The sequence below is a fragment of the Lolium rigidum genome, chromosome 5 (assembly GCF_022539505.1).
Source record: "Lolium rigidum isolate FL_2022 chromosome 5, APGP_CSIRO_Lrig_0.1, whole genome shotgun sequence".
Lineage (NCBI taxonomy): Eukaryota > Viridiplantae > Streptophyta > Magnoliopsida > Poales > Poaceae > Lolium > Lolium rigidum.
The window spans coordinates 74,578,386-74,599,907 of record NC_061512.1 but is presented as its reverse complement, the minus strand read 5'-3'; the positions used below and the strand labels follow the sequence as shown (position 1 = coordinate 74,599,907).

The window sequence follows — 21,522 nt, the reverse complement described above, 5'->3', positions numbered from 1 at the left end:
GAGTTGATCAATTTGAGTTTGAACCATATGAAAATGTTTAACAAGCATCTTAACATCATTGGAGGTTCTCTCCACAATATCATGCAATTTACTAATAGCTTGAGAATTTTCCATTAAATGATTCTCTACTCTCATATTGAAATTATCTTACTTAACAATATAATTATAAAACTCATCTAAACATTGATCAGGAGGTTTTGAGCAAGGAATATCTTCTTTATCAAAGCGTTGAAGAGAATGTACCTCAATCGTGGATGAAGGGGGAGTGATCTTACATAAATCTTCTATGGGGGGGGGGGGTAAATTCTTCACATCTTCAGATTTAATACCTTTCTATTTAAGAGATTTCTTGGCTTCCCTCATATCTTCATCATTTAATTTAATCATACCCCTCTTCTTCAATATTGGTGTTGGGGTTGGTTCAGGTGTAGTCCAATCGTCATGATTTCGGCCTATTCTAGCCAAGAATTCTTCAGCCTTCGTCCGGAGTTCTTTTCCTGAAAACACAACCAGCACAACTATCCAGGTATGCCCTAGACTCAATGGTTAGTCCACTATAAAATATATCAAGTAAGTCATGCTTTTCCAAATCATGTCCAGGCCGAGCTATGATAAGAGAGCAACACCTTGCCCAAGCTTTGGGCAGTTTCTCTCCATCTTCCTGGTCAAAACTATAAATTTTCTGCAAAGCAATATGTTGAGCACTAGCAGGAAAAAAAATTCGAAAGAAAACATCAAGCAAACCACTTGGACTATCAATAGAATCAGGAGGCAAACTATTATACCAATTTTTAGCATCATCCTTTAATGAGAAAGGAAAAAATTTAGCAATAAAATAAGTACGCTTCTTTATATCATCAGAAAACAAGCTACTCAAAGTAGAAAGCTCATTCATGTGCTCTACAGCACTTTCTTTTTCAGTACCACAAAAAGGTGTTTTCTCAACAATAGATATATGAGAAAAATCAAGAGAAAAATCATAATCCTTATCCTTAATGTTTATAGGAAATGTGGCAAATTTAGGATCAGGAGACAGTTTATATCTAACAACATGTTGTGCAAGAAGCTTTTTAATGTTACTTGCACCAGTAGTAGCATTACATTTATCAATAAAATCATCATCAAGTTCCACATAATCTTCATCAAGATCATCACTAGAGTATTCAACAGACTCAAGTGAATTAACAGGTGTAACAGTATTTTCATTAGGAATTTCAGTATTTTCAATTTGTCTAGACCTAGCAATTGTAGCATCTAGAAAAGGACCTAATGAACCATTATCATCAAGCATAGCAGAAGCATCATCAAAATAATAAGAGGAATTTTCAGATTTAGCAGAAGTACCAGCACGTGAAGCTTGTGGTGGTGAAACAAGTTGACTTATCACAGATGGTGAATCAAGAGCAGGAGAGGTACTCAGAGTTGTACCTTTTCTTGTAGTGGATGGTAATATAGCGACTTTAGCATCGCGAGGTTTACCCATGATGGAGGATTTGCAGCGAACAATATCAATTCAGGTGAACTTGCAAATAAAGCTATGCTCCCCGGCAACGGCGCCAGAAAATAGTCTTGATAACCCACAAGTATAGGGGATCGCAACAGTCTTCGAGGGAAGTAAAACCCAATTTATTGATTCGACACAAGGGGAGCCAAAGAATATTTGTAAGCCTTAACAGCGGAGTTGTCAATTCAGGTGCACCTGGAAACAGACTTGCTCGCAAGAGTTTATCAGTAGCAACAGTTTTATAGCAGTAGCAGTAGTGAAATATAAGCAACAGTGTAATAGAGATAGCAGTAGTGATTATAGTAAACAGCAGGATTAAAATACTGTAGGCACAGGGATGGATGAACGAGCGCTGCATGGATAAGAGAACTCATGTAACAATCAAGACAGAGCATTTGCAGATAATAATAAAACAGTATCCAAGTACTAAATAACCATAGGCATGTGTTCCGTATATAGTCGTACGTGCTCGCAATGAGAAACTTGCACAACATCTATTGTCCTACTAGCCGGTGGCAGCCGGGGCTTTAGGGAAACTAATGATAATTAAGGTACTCCTTTTAATAGAGTACCGGAGCAAAGCATTAACACTCCGTGAACACATGTGATCCTCATATCACAGCCTTCCCCTCCGGTTGTCCAAATTTCTGTCACTTTGGGGCCTCGGGTTCCGGACAGCAATATGTGTATACAACTTGCAGGTAAGATCATAAAACAATGAATATCATCATGAATCAATAACATGTTCAGATCTGAAATCATGGTACTCGGGCCCTAGTGACAAGCATTAAGCATAACAAGTTGCAACAATATCATAAAAGTACCAACTACGGATACTAAGCACTATGCCCTAACAATCTTATGCTATTACATGAACAATCTCATCCAATCCCTACCATCCCCTACAGCCTACAGCGGGGATTTACTCACACGTGGATGCGGGAAACATGGATGGTCGATGGAGAGGCGTCGGTGGTGATGATGGCGATGATCTCCTCCGATTCCCCGTCCCGGCAGGGTGCCAGAACGGAGTTTCTGATCCCGAGATTGAGTTTCGCGATGGCGGCGGAGTTCTGGATGTCTTCTAGCAATTTTGTCAAACCCCCCATGCGTTTTTAGGTCAAAGGCTTTAAGTAGTCCAGAGGGGAGCATCGGGGGCTGGCCGAGGCGGCGCCACCATCGGGCGGCGCGGCCCAGGGGCCCACCGCGCCACCTGGTGGTGTGGGCGCCTCGTGGCCCCCCTCTGTCTCGTCTTCTGGCTCCGTAGGTCTTCTGTGAAAATAGGCACATTGCAATTATTTCCGGGGATTTTCCTGAAAGTTGAGTTTCTGCACAAAAATAAGACACCAGGGCAATTCTGCTGAAAACAGCGTTAGTCCGTGTTAGTTGTATCCAAAATACACAAATTAGAGCCAAAACAATAGCAAAAGTGTTCAGAAAAGTAGATACGTTTTGGACGTATCATCCGCCGTCAACCCCATCTCGGGGGGTTCTGAAGATCGCCTCCGGCACCCTGCCGGAGAGGGGAATCATCACCGGAGGGCTCTACATCACCATGCCCGCCTCCGGACTGATGCGTGAGTAGTTCATCCTTGGACTATGGGTCCATAGCAGTAGCTAGATGGTTGTCCTCTCCTCTTGTGCTATCATGTTTAGATCTTGTGAGCTGCCTATCATGATCAAGATCATCTATTTGTAATGCCATGTTGTGTTTGTTGGGATCCGATGAATATGGAATACTATGTCAAGTTGATTATTGATCTATCATATATGTGTTGTTTATGATCTTGCATGCTCTCCGTTGCTAGTGGAGGCTCTGGCCAAGTTGATACTTGTAACTCCAAGAGGGGGTATTTATGCTCGATAGTGGGTTCATGCCTCCATTGAATCTGGGACAATGACAGAAAGTTCTAAGGTTGCGGATGTGCTGTTGCCACTAGGGATAAAACATCAATGCTTTGTCTAAGGATATTTGTATTGTTTACATTACGCACAGTACTTAATGCAATATATTGTCTGTTGTTTGCAACTTAATACTGGAAGGGGTGCGGATGCTAACCCGAAGGTGGACTTTTTAGGCATAGATGCATGCTGGATAACGGTCTATGTTCTTTGTCGTAATGCCCTAAGTAAATCTCATAGTAGTCATCATGATATGTATGTGCATTGTTATGCCCTCTCTATTTTGTCAATTGCCCAACTGTAATTTGTTCACCCAACATGCTATTTATCTTATCGGAGAGACACCACTAGTGAACTGTGGCCTCCGGTCCATTCTTTTACATCTGAAATACAATCTACTGCAATCATTGTTCTCTGCTGTTCTCTGCAAACAAACATGATTCTCCACACCATACGTTTAATCCTTTGTTTACAGCAAGCCGGTGAGATTGACAACCTCACTATTAAGTTGGGGCAAAGTATTTTGATTGTGTTTTGCAGGTTCCACGTTGGCGCCGGAATCCCTGGTGTTGCGCCGCACTACACTCCTTCACCAACAACCTTCACGTGGCCTTCATCTCCTACTGGTTCGATAACCTTGGTTTCTTACTGAGGGAAAACTTGATGCCTTGCGCATCACACCTTCCTCTTGGTGTTCCCAACGGACGTGTGCATCACGCGCCATCAAGACTGTTTTCTGGCGCCGTTGCCGGGGACCTGAAGAAAAGTTACACCACGGAGATTTCTAACTCCCACGTCAACTGCACGCCAGCAACTGTTTTCTGGCGCCGTTGCCGGGGAGATAAGGCACGCTGCAAGGGGAGTCTCTCACACCCAATCTCTTTACTTTGTTTATTGTCTTGCTTTACTTTATTTTCTGTTTTGTTTGCTTTCTTTATATCAAAAACACAAAAAAAATTAGTTACTTGTTTTACTTTACTTAATTTAGTTTGCTTTACTTATTTTTATTATTGTTAAAATGAATACTCCTGAGAACACTAAGTTGTGTGATTTCACTCGCACAAATAATAATGATTTCATATGCACTCATATTGCTCCACCTGCTACTACAGCATAATTTTATGAAATTAAACCTGCTTTACTAAATCTTGTTATGAGAGAGCAATTTTCTGGTGTTAGTACTGACGATGCCGCTGCCCATCTTAATAATTTTGTTGAACTTTGTGAAATGCAAAAGTATAAGGATGTAGATGGAGACATTATAAAACTGAAATTATTTCCTTTCTCTTTAAGAGGAAGAGCCAAAGATTGGTTGCTATCTTTGCCTAAGAATAGTATTGATTCATGGACTAAATGTAAAGATGCTTTCATTGGAAGATATTATCCTCCTGCTAAAATTATATCTTTGAGAAGTAGCATTATGAATTTTAAGCAATTGGATAATGAACATGTCGCCCAAGTATGGGAAAGAATGAAATCTTTGGTAAAGAATTGCCCTACCCATGGACTAACTACTTGGATGATCATCCAAACCTTTTATGCAGGATTAAATTTTTCTTCAAGGAACCTATTGGATTCAGCTACTGGAGGTACTTTTATGTCCATCACTTTGGGTGCCGCAACAAAGCTTCTTGATGATATGATGATCAACTACTCTGAATGGCACACTGAAATGACTTCTCAAGGTAAGAAGGTAAATTCTGTTGAAGAAACCTCTTCCTTGAGTGATAAGATTGATGTTATTATGTCTATGCTTGTTAATGGTAGATCTACTGTTGATCCTAATAATGTTCCTTTAGCTTCATTGGTTGCTCAAGAAGAGCATGTTGATGTGAACTTCATCAAAAATAATAATTTTTCAACAACAATGCTTATAGGAATAATTTTGGTAACAAAAACTATAGGCCATATCCTTCTAATAATGGTAATGGTTATGGTAATTCTTACAACAATATTAGGAGTGTACCCTCTGGTCTTGAAGTCATGCTTAAAGAATTTATTAGTACACAAACTGCTTTTAACAAATCTGTTGAGGAAAAGCTTGGTAAAATTGATATTCTTGCTTCTAAGGTTGATAGTCTTGCTGCTGATGTTGATCTTTTAAAACTGAAAGTTATGCCTAATGAAACTAAAGATATTAAGTCATTTGCTACAGCAAACGCCATCCAAGTTCGAATTAATGACAATATTAGAATGATGGCTGAATTGCATGCTAGGTGGGAAAGAGAAGAAAAACTTGCTAAAGAAAATAATGTAGCTAAAGTTTGGACTATTACCACCACTAGTAATGTTGATGCTTCATATGTTGCTAAACCTCCTACTATCAATGGTAAAATAAATGGTGTTGGCAATGTTTCTACTTCTAATACAAAGCATGCAAAATTGCCTGAAACTGCTGAAACTGTTTGTGATAAAAGTGCTGAAATTTTTCAGAGTATTGGGGACAATGATCCCATTGCTTTAGATCATAATGGTTTTGATTTTGATAATTGTCATATCTCTGAAGTTATTAAGTTCTTGCAAAAACTTGCTAGAAGTTCTAATGCTAGTGCTATAAACTTGGCCTTTACAAAACATATTACAAATGCTCTTATTAAAGCTAGAGAAGAGAAATTAAAACTTGAAACTTCTATTCCTAGGAAGTTGGAAGATGGTTGGGATCCCATCATTATAATGAAGGTCAATGATTTTGATTGTAATGATTTATGTGATCTTGGTGCAAGTATTTCTGTTATGCCTAAGAAACTCTATGATATGCTTGACTTGCCACCATTGAAATATTGTTATTTGGATGTTAATCTTGCTGATAATTCTATAAAGAAACCTTTGGGGAGGATTGACAAGTTCACATTACGGTTAACAATAACCTTGTCCCCGTTGATTTTGTTGTCTTGGATATTGAATGCAATGCATCTTGTCCTATTATTTTGGGAAGACCCTTTCTTCGAACTGTTGGTGCTATTATTGATATGAAAGAAGGAAATATTAAATATCAATTCCCTCTTAAAAAGGTATGGAACACTTCCCTATAAAGAGAATGAAGTTGCCTTTTGATTCAATTATTAGAACAAATTATGATGTTGATGCTTCTTCTCTAGATGTTACTTGATTTACACTTTCTGTGCCTAGCTGAAAGGCGTTAAAAAAAGCGCTTATGGGAGACAACCCATTATTTTATTTCTGCAATTTTTATTTTATATTTGAGTAAAGGTGTTTGTTACTACTGTATCAATACCTTTGTATCTTTACTTTATTGCATTGTTGTGCCAAGTAAAGTCTTTGATAGAGAGTTGATACTAGATTTGGATTTCTGCGCAGAAACAGATTTCTGGCTGTCACGAATTTGAGTAGATCTCTCTGTAGGAGAATCTAAAAAATCTGCAAAAATTCATGAGTGATCCTCAGATATGTACGCAACTTTTATTCAATTTGAGCTTCTTCATCTGAGCATGTTAAGTGCCTCGAAAAAATTCGTATTTACGGACTGTTCTGTTTTGACAGATTCTGCCTTTTATTTCACATTGCCTCCTTTACTGTGTTTGAGTGGATTTCTTTGCTCCATTAAATTTCAGTAGCCTTGGGTAATGTCCAGAAGTGTTGGGAATGATTGTGTCCTCTCTGAACATGTGAATTTTTGATTATGCACTAACTCTCTAATGAGATTGTTTTGAGTTTGGTGTGGAGTAAGTTTTCAAGGATCAAGAGAGGAGGATGATATAATATGATCAAGAAGAGTGAAAAGTCTAAGCTTGGAGATGCCCCCGTGGTTCATCCCTGCATATTTCAAGAAGACTCAAGCATCTAAGCTTGGGGATGCCCAAGGCATCCCCTTCTTCATCAACAACTTATCGAGTCACCTCTAGTGAAACTATATTTTTATTCAGTCACATCTTATGTGCTTTACTTGGAGCATCTGTGTGTTTTTATTTTTGTTTGTGTTTGAATAAATTCGGATCCTAGCATTCCTTGTATGGGAGAAAGACACGCTCCGCTTTTTCATATTGAACACTGGTGTTCTTAGTTTTACTTTTAATGTTCATGGCGAAAGCTTAAAGCCGCTTCATTCATCGCTATTTGGTTGGAAACAGAAAATGCTTCATGTGGTAATTGGTATATGGTCTTGAATAATTTGATACTTGGCAATTGTTTTGAGCTCTCAAGTAGATCATGTTTAAGCTCTTGCATCATGTAGTTTAAACCTATTAGTGGAGAATTACTCTAGAGCTTATTGAAATTTGGTTTGCATGATTGGTCTCTCTAAAGTCTAGATATTTTCTGGTAAAAGTGTTTGAGCAACAAGGAAGACAGTGTAGAGTCTTATAATGCTTGCAATATGTTCTTATGTAAGTTTTGCTGTACCGGTTCATACTTGTGTTTGCTTCAAACAACCTTGCTAGCCAAAGCCTTGTACTGAGAGGGAATGCTTCTCGTGCATCCAAAACCTTGAGCCAAAACTTATGCCATTTTTGTCCACCATAACTACCTATCATGTGGTATTTTTCAGCCATTCCAAAGTAAATTTCTTGCGTGCTACCTTTAAAAATTTCATTCCTTGTCTTTGCAATATATAGCTCATGGGAAAGCAGCTTAAAAACTATTGTGGTAAAGAATATGTCGCTTATGTATCTTATTTCTTATAAGTTGCTTGTTGAGCGGTAACCATGTTTCTGGGGACGCCATCAACCTATCACACCTTTGTTGAATATCATGTGAGTTGCTATGCATGTTCGTCTTGTCTGAAGTAAGGGAGATTTGTCATGATTAAATGGTTTGAGTATGCATATTGTTAGAGAAGAACATTGGGCCGCCAACCAAAACCATGTATCATGGTGGAAGTTTCAGCTTTGGACATTAATCCTCAAATCTCTTATGAGAATATTATCTCGTTGTTGAATGCTTAAAGCATAAAAGAGGAGTCCATTATCCGTTTTCTATGTTGTCCCGGTATGGATGTCCTCAAGTTGAGATCTATCAAAATCGAGAAATCAAATGCGATTTATCTCCTTGGACCTTTGTACAGGTGGCATAGAGGTACCCCTTTGTGACACTTGGTTGAAACCCGAGCTAATTAGGACAAGGTGCGAGCACTATTGGTATTCGATGCATGAGGCTTGCAACTTATAGGAGGTTTTATGCATAACACATATGAATTATTACTACCGTTGACAAAATTGTTTCCATGTTTTCAAAATAAAAGCTCTAGCACATGAGTAATCCCTGCTTCCCTCCGCGAAGGGCCTTTCTTTTACTTTATGTTGAGTCAGCTTTACCTACTTCTTTCTATCTTAGAAGCAAACACTTGTGTCAACTCGTGTGCATTGATTCTTACATACTTGCTTATTTGCACTCATCATATTACTTTGTGTTGACAATTATCCATGAGATATACATGTTGAAAGTTGAAAGCAACTGCTAAAACTTAAATCTTCCTTTGTGTTGCTTCAAAACCTTCTATTAAGAATCTATTGCTTTATGAGTTAACTCTTATGCAAGACTTGTTGATACTTGTCTTGAAAGTACTATTCATGAAAAGTCTTTGCTATATGATTCAGCTTGTTTAGTCATTATCTTTACCATTGCTTTGAATCACTTCATTCATCTCATATGCTTTACAATAGTATTGATCAAGATTATGATAGTAGCATGTCACTTCGAAATTATCCTTGTTATTGTTTACCTACTCGAGGGCGAGTAGGAACTAAGCTTGGGGATGCTTGATACGTCTCAAACGTATCTATAATTTCTTATGTTCCATGCTAGTTTTATGACAATACTCACATGTTTTACATACACTTTATATCATTTTGATGCATTTTTCGGCACTAACCAATTAACAAGATGCCGAAGCGCCAGTCCTGTTTTCTCGCTGTTTTTGGTTTCGAAATCCTACACAGGAAATATTCTCGGAATTGGACGAAACAAAAGCCCACGGTCTTATTTTCCACGGAGCCTTCCAGAAGTCCGAAGAGGAGACGAAGAGGGGCGACGAGCCGGCCACACCATAGAGGGGCGCGGCCCCACCCCTGGCCGCACCGCCTTATGGGGTGGGCCCCTCGAGCGTCCCCCGACTCTGCCCCTTCGCCTATATAATCTCTCCGTCGCGAAAACCCTAGTACCAAGTGCCACGATACGAGAAAAGTTCCAGAGACGCCGCCGCCGTCAACCCCATCTCGGGGGGTTCTGAAGATTGCCTCCGGCACCCTGCCGGAGAGGGGAATCATCACCGGAGGGCTCTACATCACCATGCCCGCCTCCGGACTGATGCGTGAGTAGTTCATCCTTGGACTATGGGTCCATAACAGTAGCTAGATGGTTGTCTTCTCCTCTTGTGCTATCATGTTTAGATCTTGTGAGCTGCCTATCATGATCAAGATCATCTATTTGTAATGCTTTTGTTGGGATCCGATGAATATGGAATACTATGTCAAGTTGATTATTGATCTATCATATATGTGTTGTTTATGATCTTGCATGCTCTCCGTTGCTAGTAGAGGCTCTGGCCAAGTTGATACTTGTAACTCCAAGAGGGGGTATTTATGCTCGATAGTGGGTTCATGCCTCCATTGAATCTGGACAAGTGATGTAAAGTTCTAAGGTTGTGGATGTGTTGTTGCCACTAGGGATAAAACATCAATGCTTTGTCTAAGGATATTTGTATTGTTTACATTACGCACAGTACTTAATGCAATTTTCTGTTGTTTGCAACTTAATACTGGAAGGGGTGCGGATGCTAACCCGAAGGTGGACTTTTTAGGCATAGATGCATACTGGATAGTGGTCTATGTTCTTTGTCGTAATGCCCTAAGTAAATCTCATAGTAGTCATCATGATATGTATGTGCATTGTTATGCCCTCTCTATTTTGTCAATTGCCCAACTGTAATTTGTTCACCCAACATGCTATTTATCTTATCGGAGAGACACCACTAGTGAACTGTGGACCCCGGTCCATTCTTTTACATCTGAAATACAATCTACTGCAATCATTGTTCTCTGTTGTTCTCTGCAAACAAACATAATTCTCCACACAATACGTTTAATCCTTTGTTTACAGCAAGCCGGTGAGATTGACAACCTCACTGTTAAGTTGGGGCAAAGTATTTTGATTGTGTTGTGCAGGTTTCACGTTGGCGCCGGAATACCTGGTGTTGCGCCGCACTACACTCCTTCACCAACAACCTTCACGTGGCCTTCATCTCCTACTGGTTCGATAACCTTGGTTTCTTACTGAGGGAAAACTTTCTGCTGTGCGCATCACACTTTTCCTCTTGGGGTTCCCAACGGACGTGTGCATCACGCGCCATCAGAGATCCAAAAAACAGCTAAGGAGTGCGAGGTTGTTTGGCATCAGAGCCATAGAGATGAAAAGCCTGTCGGACCGTTGCGACATTTCATTAAGGTATGATCACCAACTTTGAATGTAAGCTATTATGTTCGGGTGGCTTTGTAACCATGACTTCCATGACGCAGAACACTGCACAAAAGATGCAGCGGTTAGCCAACTTGCTAGGTTGTCGCGACGCTGAAATCGCTACATCCTCTTCTGAAGAGGCGGAGGTATGGACTATTTTGTTGCTGTCAAACATGTGATTACTAATTTCAACTTTTGTAATATCATGTGTTCATGTTTGTGAAGATTCCTGCCGACGACACCATTCTGAGTCAAAGCATAGTCGAGGCAAGAAGCAAGCCACACGGTCTGCTTACCAGTTGAAGTCAAAGGGCAAGGCTCCAAACCGATACACTCCGGACGATTATGTCAACCGAGGAAAGAAGGTTGTCATTGAGGAGGATGAGGCGCCGCCGCGGAGATCATCATTGAGGAGGATGAGGAACGATGAGCCGTTATCTTCAGAGGAGGAGGAGCAGCAGGAGCAGGAGGAGCAGCAGCAACAAGAGCCACGGCAGCGGACGAAAAGGTTGGCCGTCCGGAAGCAGCCCGTGAGGAGGGGACGTCGCGGAGGATAGATGCATTTGCTACGTGTTGTTGTGAACTCTATCTTCATAAGTATCGTGTTGTGAACTCTATGTCATTTCGAACCATGTCTATTGTTGCTACGTGTTGTTTGAATCTATGTGCTATGATGTGAGCTATGATGTGTTCTATGTGTGTATGAAATTGCTGTTGAAAGTGCTATTGTTGTATTGAAAACTGTTGAAATAAAGTACAAAATTTCATGGATTAGCAAAAGTCATTGTGTGGCGCCGACGTCATGGGCGCCACACATCACAATGTGGCGCCGACGACACGGGCGCCACACAATGCAAGTTATATGTGGAAAACATCCAGGGGCTCCGAAAGTTTAGTCCTTAGCCGTTTTGGCGAGGCTGTTTGTGTGGCGCCCATGGCACCGACGCCACACCTCACTGTGTGGCGCCCATGGCGTCGGCGCCAAACATACAGCCTCGCCAAAACGGCTAAGTCCCAGGAGAATTGTCTTACAGTATGTTTTGACCAATAATAAGTGGATGTGTGGCGTCGCTCCCATCAGCGCCACACATCCTGCCACGTCGGATGGGAGAACAGCTCAGCGTCGAGGCCGCCACGTAGGCTGGGAGAGTGGCGCCGCGGACACGGACGCCACACAGTGAGGTGTGGCGCCCGCTTGAGAGGCGCCACACAAAAGGATTAGATGGGTGAAATAGTTTCGCTGGAGGATCAGTTTGTGCTATAGCAATAAATGATTATTTTTGTGTAAATCGCCGTTCCGCCCCCCTCCCTCATCCGGAAATGGAGAGTGGCTGCACCATTATGGCTGATGGTCAGACTAATAGTATGAAGCTAACACTCGTCAACTTCCTGGTGTATTGTTAGAAAGGTATTATTTTTCTTAAATTTGTAGATGCCACTGCTAATTCCAAAATTGCTGATTTTTTATTCAACGATGTTATGCGCTTTTCTGGATTCAAAAATGTGGTGCATTTTGTGGATGATAATGCCTCAAATATGGTAATAGCTGGAAAGAAATTAGAGTCTAATTTTTCTTCAATTTATTGGTCTCCTAGTGCTGCTCAGTGTTTGAATTTGATCTTGACTGATTTGGAAAAGCTTGAAATAGTGAAATAAGTTGTAGAAGATGCATCTAAAATCACTATGTACTTGTACAACCATTGCAACCCACTTTTTCTTATGCGACCGTCAATAATGGACATGGAATATTTCATCCCAGACCAACTCGCTTTGCTACTAATTTTGTTGCATTATGAAGTATACACAAGCAAAAAGATGTTCTTCATAGCATGGTTATATCAAAAGAGTGGACATGGGCTCCATGTGCAGGAGAAGCAAAATCACGACCCTTTGTTAACCTTGTATTGGATCAACAATTTTGGAAAGATTATGCTTCCATTTGTAACTTCTCGAAACCTTTAGTGAGATATGTATTTGGAGCATTACATTGTGCAATAGAAGAGATTGAGAAGATGTTCCAAAAAAAGAAGAGAGCAATCCAACAACCGGTTCTTAAAGCTATAGAGGAGAGGTGGGATAAGCACATAAATAAAAATCAGCACCCAACCAACCAATACGATGATGAGGTTATGTCAAAGTATCACACCACTACTTCTAGAGCTATAGTGTTATTGAGAGATATGTAGCAAAAAAAATCCAGCTTTGCACAAGGCTTTGACATCAGAGATGATGATTTTCAGAGGTGCAGAGGGTGATTTTGGTCGAGTGCGAGCTATTAATGATAGATGCAATGCTTCATGGTATGCCGCTTTATTTTCGTTTGTTCGTCTATATTAATTTTATAATTAATATGCATCTTTTCATTTCTCTAGATGAATGGTGGTTGACTTATGGATGTAGTGCTCCACGAACTTGCAAAAGCTTGCTATTCACGTCTTAAGAAAAACTTGTAGCGCTTCCGGTTGTGAGAGAAATTGAAGTTTGTCTGAGCGTATTTATTCCAAAATGAGAAATAGAATTGAGCATCAAGTGACGAGCGAGCGCGACTATTACGGATCAATAAAAAAACTAGTGAAACCCTTGATTTTTGCTATTTTCAATTTTACCGATGTATTTTTTTTTACATAGATGCGAGTAAAATGAGGGGTATTTCAGGAAACCGCATTGAACCATTCGACTTAGACCAAACTGTTTGATCGCCGATTCAAGTCAAAACCGACGAGTCGGTGATTTTCCTTGGGTCGACCGGCCTCCGGTTCCTGTTTTTCCGGTTCAACCGTCGGTCCGGTCCGGTCCGGTTTTTTTAAACTCGGCCTCAACGTTCACACCAAGCATCAGTGCTGAACTCAGGTCAATGTCTCCAGTCTCGAGTGTTCCGTCCCCCTCCCTCATCCGGAAATGGAGAAGCCTTGGCAAAAAAAGAAAAATCTCTCTCGCTGGGCTTTCTCCGGTGCCGGTAGGAAGGGCAGCGGAGACGGCGCGCCATGAGGGAGGAGGCCGGAGGCTACGAGAGTTTGGGGGAGTCAACGGAGACAGCGACGGCAAGCGCGGGGATTCTTGGAGCCCGACGAATCCGCCGCCTGGCGATGGCGGGCGCGGGGAATCCGCCGTTCCGCCGGTCGCCTCCAGCCGGAGCAGCGGGGGTCGAGGGCGACGGCGGGCGCTGGGATCCGTGAAGCTGGATGCGGCTCCGACGGCGGGCGCGGAGCAAGGCGTGACGGCGGCGGGCGGCCTGCCCTCCCGGGTGGCGACTGGCGGGCGGCGTGACGGCGGCGTGCGGAAGACACGTCACGCGCGGCATCAGAGCCGTCCGTTCTGATCGAACGGCCGTGGCTGGTCCCTACGACACGTGTCTCGCACGGGCTCATCAGGGCCGTCCGATCCTCCACGTCAGTGGCGGTTAGCGATCGGAGGGCAACGCAGCCTCCGTCGCCTGGCTGGCTGCCAGGCGAGCAGTATATTTGCTGCCGCATGCAGCTCTGCACCACCGCAACAAACTTTTCCCCTCTCTTCTCCTCCGACTCCGAGCAGACGCAGAAGCCAGAAGCAGCGGAGGACCACGGTGAGAGAGGTGATCGTCGTCTCCTTCCCCTCCCCTTCCCGTCTCCTCTCTCGTGAGATCTTCTGCTTCTTCGGTTCGTTCGTGGGCTGCTGATCGACCAGAGGACCACGGTGTGTCGGCATTCTGTTCCGTGGCCATTTTTGTTCCTCCAAGACCGCCATGTTCGTTGATTCGTCTTGCTATCGTTGCTGTTTTCGATTCCAAACCCGTGGGACTCCCTTCTTCTGCTTCTTCTGCGGTTCGTTCGTGGGCTACTCGTCGAGCACAGGAGCGCGGTGCGTCGGCGCGCCTTCTGTGACCGCTTTTGTTCCGAGACGACGGCATGCTCGTCGATTCTTCCTCTTGCTACTGTTGCTATTTTCGATTCGAAACTCGTGGGATTCTTCTGCGTCTTCGGTTCGTGCGCGGGCTACTCGTCCAGCAGAGGAGCGCGGTGCGTCGGCGCGCCTTCTATTGCCGCTTTTGTTCTGAGACACGGCACGTTCGTTGATTCTTCCTCTTGCTATTGCTGCTATTTTCGATCCAAAACTCGTGAGTTTCGTCTGCGTCTTCGGTTCGTGGGATGCTCATCGAGCAGAGGGCCGTACACGTCAGCCTTCGGTGACCACTTTCGTTCTTCGGCGACGCCATGTTTGTTGATTCCTCTTGCTATTGTTGCTTCAAAACTCGTGTCACCTTCTGGATTCTTCTTCCGTGATCGAGCAGAGCACGCCGTGTCAGCGTTCTGTGACCAATTTTGTTCCGAGACGATGCTTGTTGATTCCTCCTGTTATTCTTGCTGTGTCTTGATCGTCTATTAGTGCTTGCTGTTGATGTCGAGTCCTAATAAATGTGCCTTGCCATTAATTAAACCAAGCATCCGCCAAGTCTTACTTCTTGAATGAGATCGTGCACTCTTGCTTACTCTACTCTGTTCGTTTCATACATTTATTACCCAATTCCAGTATGATTTCAGTTCCTGAAGCTTGTATGTACTGTTTCGTGTGGTTTGATTCTTGTGTAGGATCTTCTGTGCAAACCCCTATATTCCGTTAGGAGAATGCAATTTCCTCATACTATATAAGCATCCCAGGATGCAATATGTACATGCAGTAACATGATGGAGCTACTTAACCCTTTCTTAAATGCATATAACGATCTGTAATGCAGTCAGCATCAGTACATTCAGTTTTCTTCAGTTCCTAGTTTTTTTCTTTCTTGAATAACATTTCCTAGTCTACTATACTCATACTTCAATCTTCCAGGAAAGTAAACCCCACAATGGGTCAAGGCCATTCTTATCTAAAGAAGTTCACTGTCAAAGACGAGAATGACAGAATTAACTATGCCACATCAACTATGCAAGGATTGCGCTCGTACATGGAAGATGCTGTGAGTACTGTGGCAACTACTTTGTACAGTTCTTGGGATGTTCTTCACAAATATTTTTTATCGGCTCACAAGTACTTGTCTAAAGCTTGACTCTCGCTCTTATTGTTTTTCAGCATACAACTATCCTAGATCTAGATCATACCGGGTCCACATCATTCTTTGGTGTTTATGATGGCCATGGAGGTTTGATCTTCCTTTCTCATCTTGCTACAACAAATCGAAACATGTCAACTTATTACATCGGTACTGTGCTTGTTGGATAGTGCAGATATAACGTGGATTGTGCAAAAGTAATACCTGCGATGGACCAAACGTTTCATGTGTTGGAGTTGTGATTATTGTACTCTGAAGTGTTGTGATTTGTGAGGAATAATCAAAACTTTATTCTGATCTGTTAATGACAGAGGTGGGGTGTATATTATCACTGTGTTGAGTGTATCACTTCTCTCCAGTGATACCTACTGAATGGATGTTCAGCTGCGGTGTTCATCACATTTTTTCGAATATAAGCTTCTATGCACATTCTATTGATTCCACGTTCCTCTGTTATATGTGTATACTTATATGACAATGCCAGACTTAGCAATATATTATCTGTTTCAGGAGCTAATGTTGCACTGTATTGTGCGAACCGATTTCATACTGAGCTTCTACGAGATGAAGATTACCAGAACAATCTGGATGGTGCAGTGCGGCACGTGTTCTTCAGGTCATTTAACTAAATCTTGTACTCTATATCTCAGGCTCTGTAAGTTTTATCCCTTTTCAGTTGTCAAAGGTGAAAGTGCCAATGTTACACCTATTTTATTCATATGTTACACCTATTTTATTCATAGTTGTCCACTTGCCCTGTTCTCGTAGCAAAGAAGGTTTGGCATGTTGCCTGTGCAAATATGAAATATGTAATCACTGTTCCTCCTTAATTGTTGCAGAATGGATGAGCAGCTGAGAGAATATGATGAATGGAGAGCGTTAGCTAGACCCCGCCGCCGCCGTTTTAGTTTCAATTTGCTAAATTGTCTCAGGGCTATTACTTGTGCTAAGGTTTGGTTTCCTCCAAGTTGATTATCAAGTATTGTGCTTCAGTATCAAGCTTTTGAAGAAGTTAACAAAGATTGTATCTCTTGGATAATATGCATACTATTATCTGTAAAAACGAACTGGAAGGAATCACATGGATTATGGAGGTTCTATTTTACTTTCTGGAGATATGCTTTCGAGTTGGAAGTGGTATATATATAAATCTATTACTCATTTCTCCAATTTTTGAGTTGGAGGTTGGAGTAGTTGTTATATTGATTGGCTGGTTTATTGAGTTGGAGGTCAAATGCTTCTAAGTTGTTCTCCTTGGTCATTCCACCTTGGCTGTTATCACTTGTCATATTCCCAGAATCAAGGTATGACATTAGAAATAACTCTCTTCGTGTGCTCGAATTCATCATTCGTCTGATTGCTTCGTTATCTAAGGGAACACAGAAAAAAATTCCTCCTAGTGACTCTCAATGCTTGTTTATTCCATACAAGAGTTGGAATTTTTTTCGTATAATTTAGTTTGGAAACTTTTTCTTTCAGGGAATCCCTTACTCTGAAGGAAGCACAGCCTCTGTGGCTCTCATTAGAGGAAACCAAATCATTGTTGGAAGTGTTGGTGATTCTCGCTGTGTACTCTCAAGGAATGGTCAGGTATAGTTACTGTTCCCTTATCAAATATCTAGGTGGCACCTAATTGTTCAGCTCTTTTGTCATAATAAGTGCATTCAGTGGGTGCTTTAATGTCCTTTTATCCATTCATCCGAAGGCAATAGATTTATCCACCGATCACAAACCAAACCTTCCGGATGAACGTCGGAGAATTCAAAATGCTGGAGGACGAGTAACCAGGGATACGCGACGTGTTTGGTGTGCAGGACAGGAAAGAGTACAGTTGGGCAGCTATCGTGTTAATGGGCTCCTAGCCATGTCTAGATCTATTGGTACAATCTTATTTGATTTCTTTTTGGTCAGTTGCATACTTCTATTCTATCTATTTCATTATACTTGGCAATTTGCCTACTTGCATTTCAGGTGATTTTATCTTGAAATCGAACGGTTTGTCTGCTACAGAACAGATGGTGACATGTAATCCTGATGTTCGCACTGTAAGTTAATTTAGCTGTGTTAGTGGAGTATAAATTTGTTTACATGGGTGTGTTCTAATGGATATTGCACTTTTTTGCTAGGTGGACATAACTGATGATACTGAGTTTCTTCTTATAGCAAGTGATGGCATCTGGTTAGTCCTCAGTTCAAAATATTTGAAGTGGTTACTTTATTTTACTTCCTTCTAAGTGCAAATTTTCGCCCAGAATAAATCTACTCCGAAATGACGGTTGTGTTGTATGCTTGGGTAGTCTTAGGGCAGAAGAATATATCCAGAGTGGCATTTACATTTTGGTTCAGTTAAATTCGTTGTGGCCTGGGCTGGTAGCTTCTAAGCCCAAGCTACTTAATCGTCTGTGTAGTTCTTTTGTTGTGATTTCTTGTACTGGGGACTTAAAAGTTCAGGAACATGTGCCAATCCTTACCTTAGCTGATTCTTCACTGTGTCCAAATTTTTTTTTAGATTCGATGGTTTTGTGTCTGTTTTACTTAGCTAATTGGAAATGTGTGTTTCATTCATCTTGCAAGAGCTTGCTTAACAATCTTACCACTTGATGAAACATTTGCACCAATAAGAATCATTCTAAGATGTGGAATAATATATCTCCCTAGTATTCTGCTCATCTTGGAGAATGCTAAAACTAATACAAGAATAAACTCAATTACCATATGCCATTTAGCCATTTTTTATGCTTCTGTAAATTCTTTCATATAACATTCCTCTGATTTCCCCCTGTTTCAGGGATATCTTGTCAAGTCAGGGCGCGGTGGATTTTGTACACCAGAAGTTAGCAAGCGTAAGGCTTTTTTTTTACTCATTCTTCCTTGTCATTGAAGTAAAGAACAAAAATTATACCGGAAAGACCATTTAGAATCTATCTGCTCATGTATGTCCCGTGCATGAATGATCTGCTTGGCTATTCGAACAGTTGATTGATACCTAAAGCCTACAATTGATTGGTATCATGTTTTTCCTTCTATGCATTTGTTGATAGAACTGTCACTCATGTAGCACATGTCTGGTGTCACAACACAGGGGACAACAGATCTGCGTACCATTTGTGAGGGGCTTCTTAGCCATTGCTTCAGGTCGAGGGACAACTCAACCGTGATACTGGTTCAGTTCAAGCCTGCCGCCAGGATTCCTCTTGCTCCTCCGGCCAGCGCCGCGCCAGTGGTTAACCCAAGTGCCACTGAAACTTCCAGTGCCGCCAATCCTGAAGCTAGTGCTGAAGCCAAGGCTGACTCCGGCAGAGAGATCGAGGAACTTGAAGGACCGCTCCTGCCTCTGTCAACATTACCTAGCTCCTCGCAGTTGTTGTGAGTTTTGACCGAGAAGAGAGAGCTCCTGGGTCGGGGAAGCGTGCAGTGCTATTTGGTTTCCTATTTTTCAAAGACGACGCGGTGTGGTGCCTTGCCACTGTGTAGGATGATGATACCATGCGTAGGAGTAATAGTCCCACTTACTCGGTGCTTCCTGGGAACTGTTTAGGAGATTTTGCCACTTGGATTTGGATTTACGCACTCGGTTTTGTTTTCTACTACTCCGTACTTCTGATGTTGGACCGACACTCTCTATTGATGCTAAGTGCCTTCAGAATTCTTCTGTGCTATGCAGTATTATGCCTTCAGAAATCTTTTGTCTGATCGTGTTGTATCTTGAAGATGCTTAGTCCAGTAGTGTTCCATCCACGGGTAAAAAATCGGATGGCTGTCAAGTCGTACACTAAAATAAGAACGTTTTTATCATTATATAGCTTTCCCTAATAATTACTGAATTACAGCATCAAATAAGCAATCGCATTTGGGAGTCGGGTGCAGCCGTGCAGGGAGATTAAACTATGCGGCCAGTGCAGTGCATGCAGAAGCTGTTGCTGTGTTCTGAAGCTATACAAGCGGCAGCTCCATGGGGGCATGGGACAGGTCCAGCTCGAGACTGACTCGCCCATCCTCGCCAAGGCACTACAACGTACGAAAATATGGTGGAGCACCCAGGTACCAGCGCACCTGATTTCAAAAAAATCGAAAAACGTGATTTAAATGTTTCAAAAAAAAGTTTAAATAATTTCCTCACGTAAATCTCATATTGACACTTACGTGTGCAAATTTTCAGCAAAAAATACGGCCATATGTGACTCACACAAAAAAGTGAAAATGAAACTTTGGTATACTGCGAATAGTATACGTCTACTCATTATATTATGAACAGTATGTTTTGTTATTTTTGTGTACGATACATACTTTCATATTTTAAGTTGAAACTTGACATGCACATACCTACATACATACTACACACACATGATTTAGGCCGCATTTTTTAATTCAATTTTAGTATTTGTTTTGATTTTTTTGCTCAAATCAGGTGCTGGCGCACCCAGGAGCCAAAAATTCGCGTCCCTACAACGTAGAGAATACGACCGTGCACCTGAAGGAGTTCTCTTCCGTGACATGCGTACCTTCTTACGCTTGAACTTCATTTCTTTTAAAGTGGCACATGTGCCCAGGTCTTGATCCGAAAAGAGTAAAGCTTGTATCATGTCTCCAATATTATGGTGCAAAATAGCAAGAGATTCAGTTCTAACATACCAAGGATGAGAGAACCAAGCTGCTTTCGAGAAAGCGCAAAGAAATAAAATTGTGCATTTCCTCCTCCATAGAGCCACACCTAGAACACTCAGATTTAATATGCCTAGAAAATCTACTAGCTCGTTTACTTGTGGGCAGCACTTTGCGAAGGAGTCTCCAAGCAAAAGTTTGAACACGTGGTGCTATAGTTTTGACCTACCAAACTTGATTAAGAAGTGAAATAATTTGTGGGGCTACAACCTTAGGTTGCTGGTGTTGGCAGAGCAAGGTTGGAAAACCAATGCTTGTGCACTCTTAGAGGTATATTGACCTATTGGGGTTAATTTCCAAACCAAAGTATCTTGGCCATCTGAGTTTATAATATGTGTTTGAATAATGGTATTAGCTGTAGAAGAGCTAAATAGAGAAAGAAATAATTCCACATTCCATGTTTTTTTGCTTTGGTAGCCAAAGATCTTTGACAACAGCAGGATAAACAAAAGTTGAGGACTGAATAATAAGGTTATATCATAAATTGTTTCCTATTAAGAGAACCAAGGAGTGCTTCATATTGAACTACCACCATCAAAAATTTGATAAAAATCAGCACATATCAAGAGAGATCGCCCATTTAGGATTGCAGTCTAAAGAGCAGATTTGGACTTATTTGGCTTGCTCTCCATATTGAAGTGTCATGGTGATACTTTGACTTAAGAATCAATGCAAGATGACTTTGCGGTTCTTTTGCAAGTCTCCATGCCGTTGAGAGAACAAGGCCCTGGTTTACTGTTTGTAAGTTTGTGATAGCTAGTCTACCAATGTTCTTTTTAATGTAATAAATGTCAGCCCATGCCCTACGACACAAGGTTCTAGTAGTCTGATCATGTTGAACACTTGTCCACCAAAAATTTCTTAAAATAGCCGTGAATTTTACAAGGAATTATTTAAAAAAAAGGTATGTTGAACATGTAGTAGACTGGAATGGAAGAGAAAACAGATTTGATGAGAGTTAATCTTGCTGCATGGGAGAGTTGTTGGATAATTAGGCACAATTTCCATGATTAATTCC

The 21,522-nt window shown here is 41.5% G+C and overlaps 1 protein-coding gene across 1 annotated transcript; it reads left to right on the top strand.

Annotated features, from left to right (window-relative positions):
- Positions 1–14,154: 14,154 nt before the first annotated feature.
- LOC124656117 (probable protein phosphatase 2C 21) lies at positions 14,155–19,533 on the top strand. Its single transcript, XM_047194920.1, has 12 exons — positions 14,155–14,387; positions 15,623–15,749; positions 15,863–15,932; positions 16,353–16,458; positions 16,682–16,809; positions 17,088–17,146; positions 17,322–17,432; positions 17,548–17,722; positions 17,814–17,887; positions 17,969–18,021; positions 18,631–18,685; positions 18,925–19,533. Exons 2-12 carry the CDS (start codon positions 15,639–15,641, stop codon positions 19,210–19,212), a joined length of 1,230 nt encoding a protein of 409 aa, XP_047050876.1. The 5' UTR covers positions 14,155–14,387; positions 15,623–15,638; the 3' UTR covers positions 19,213–19,533.
- Positions 19,534–21,522: the final 1,989 nt, after the last annotated feature.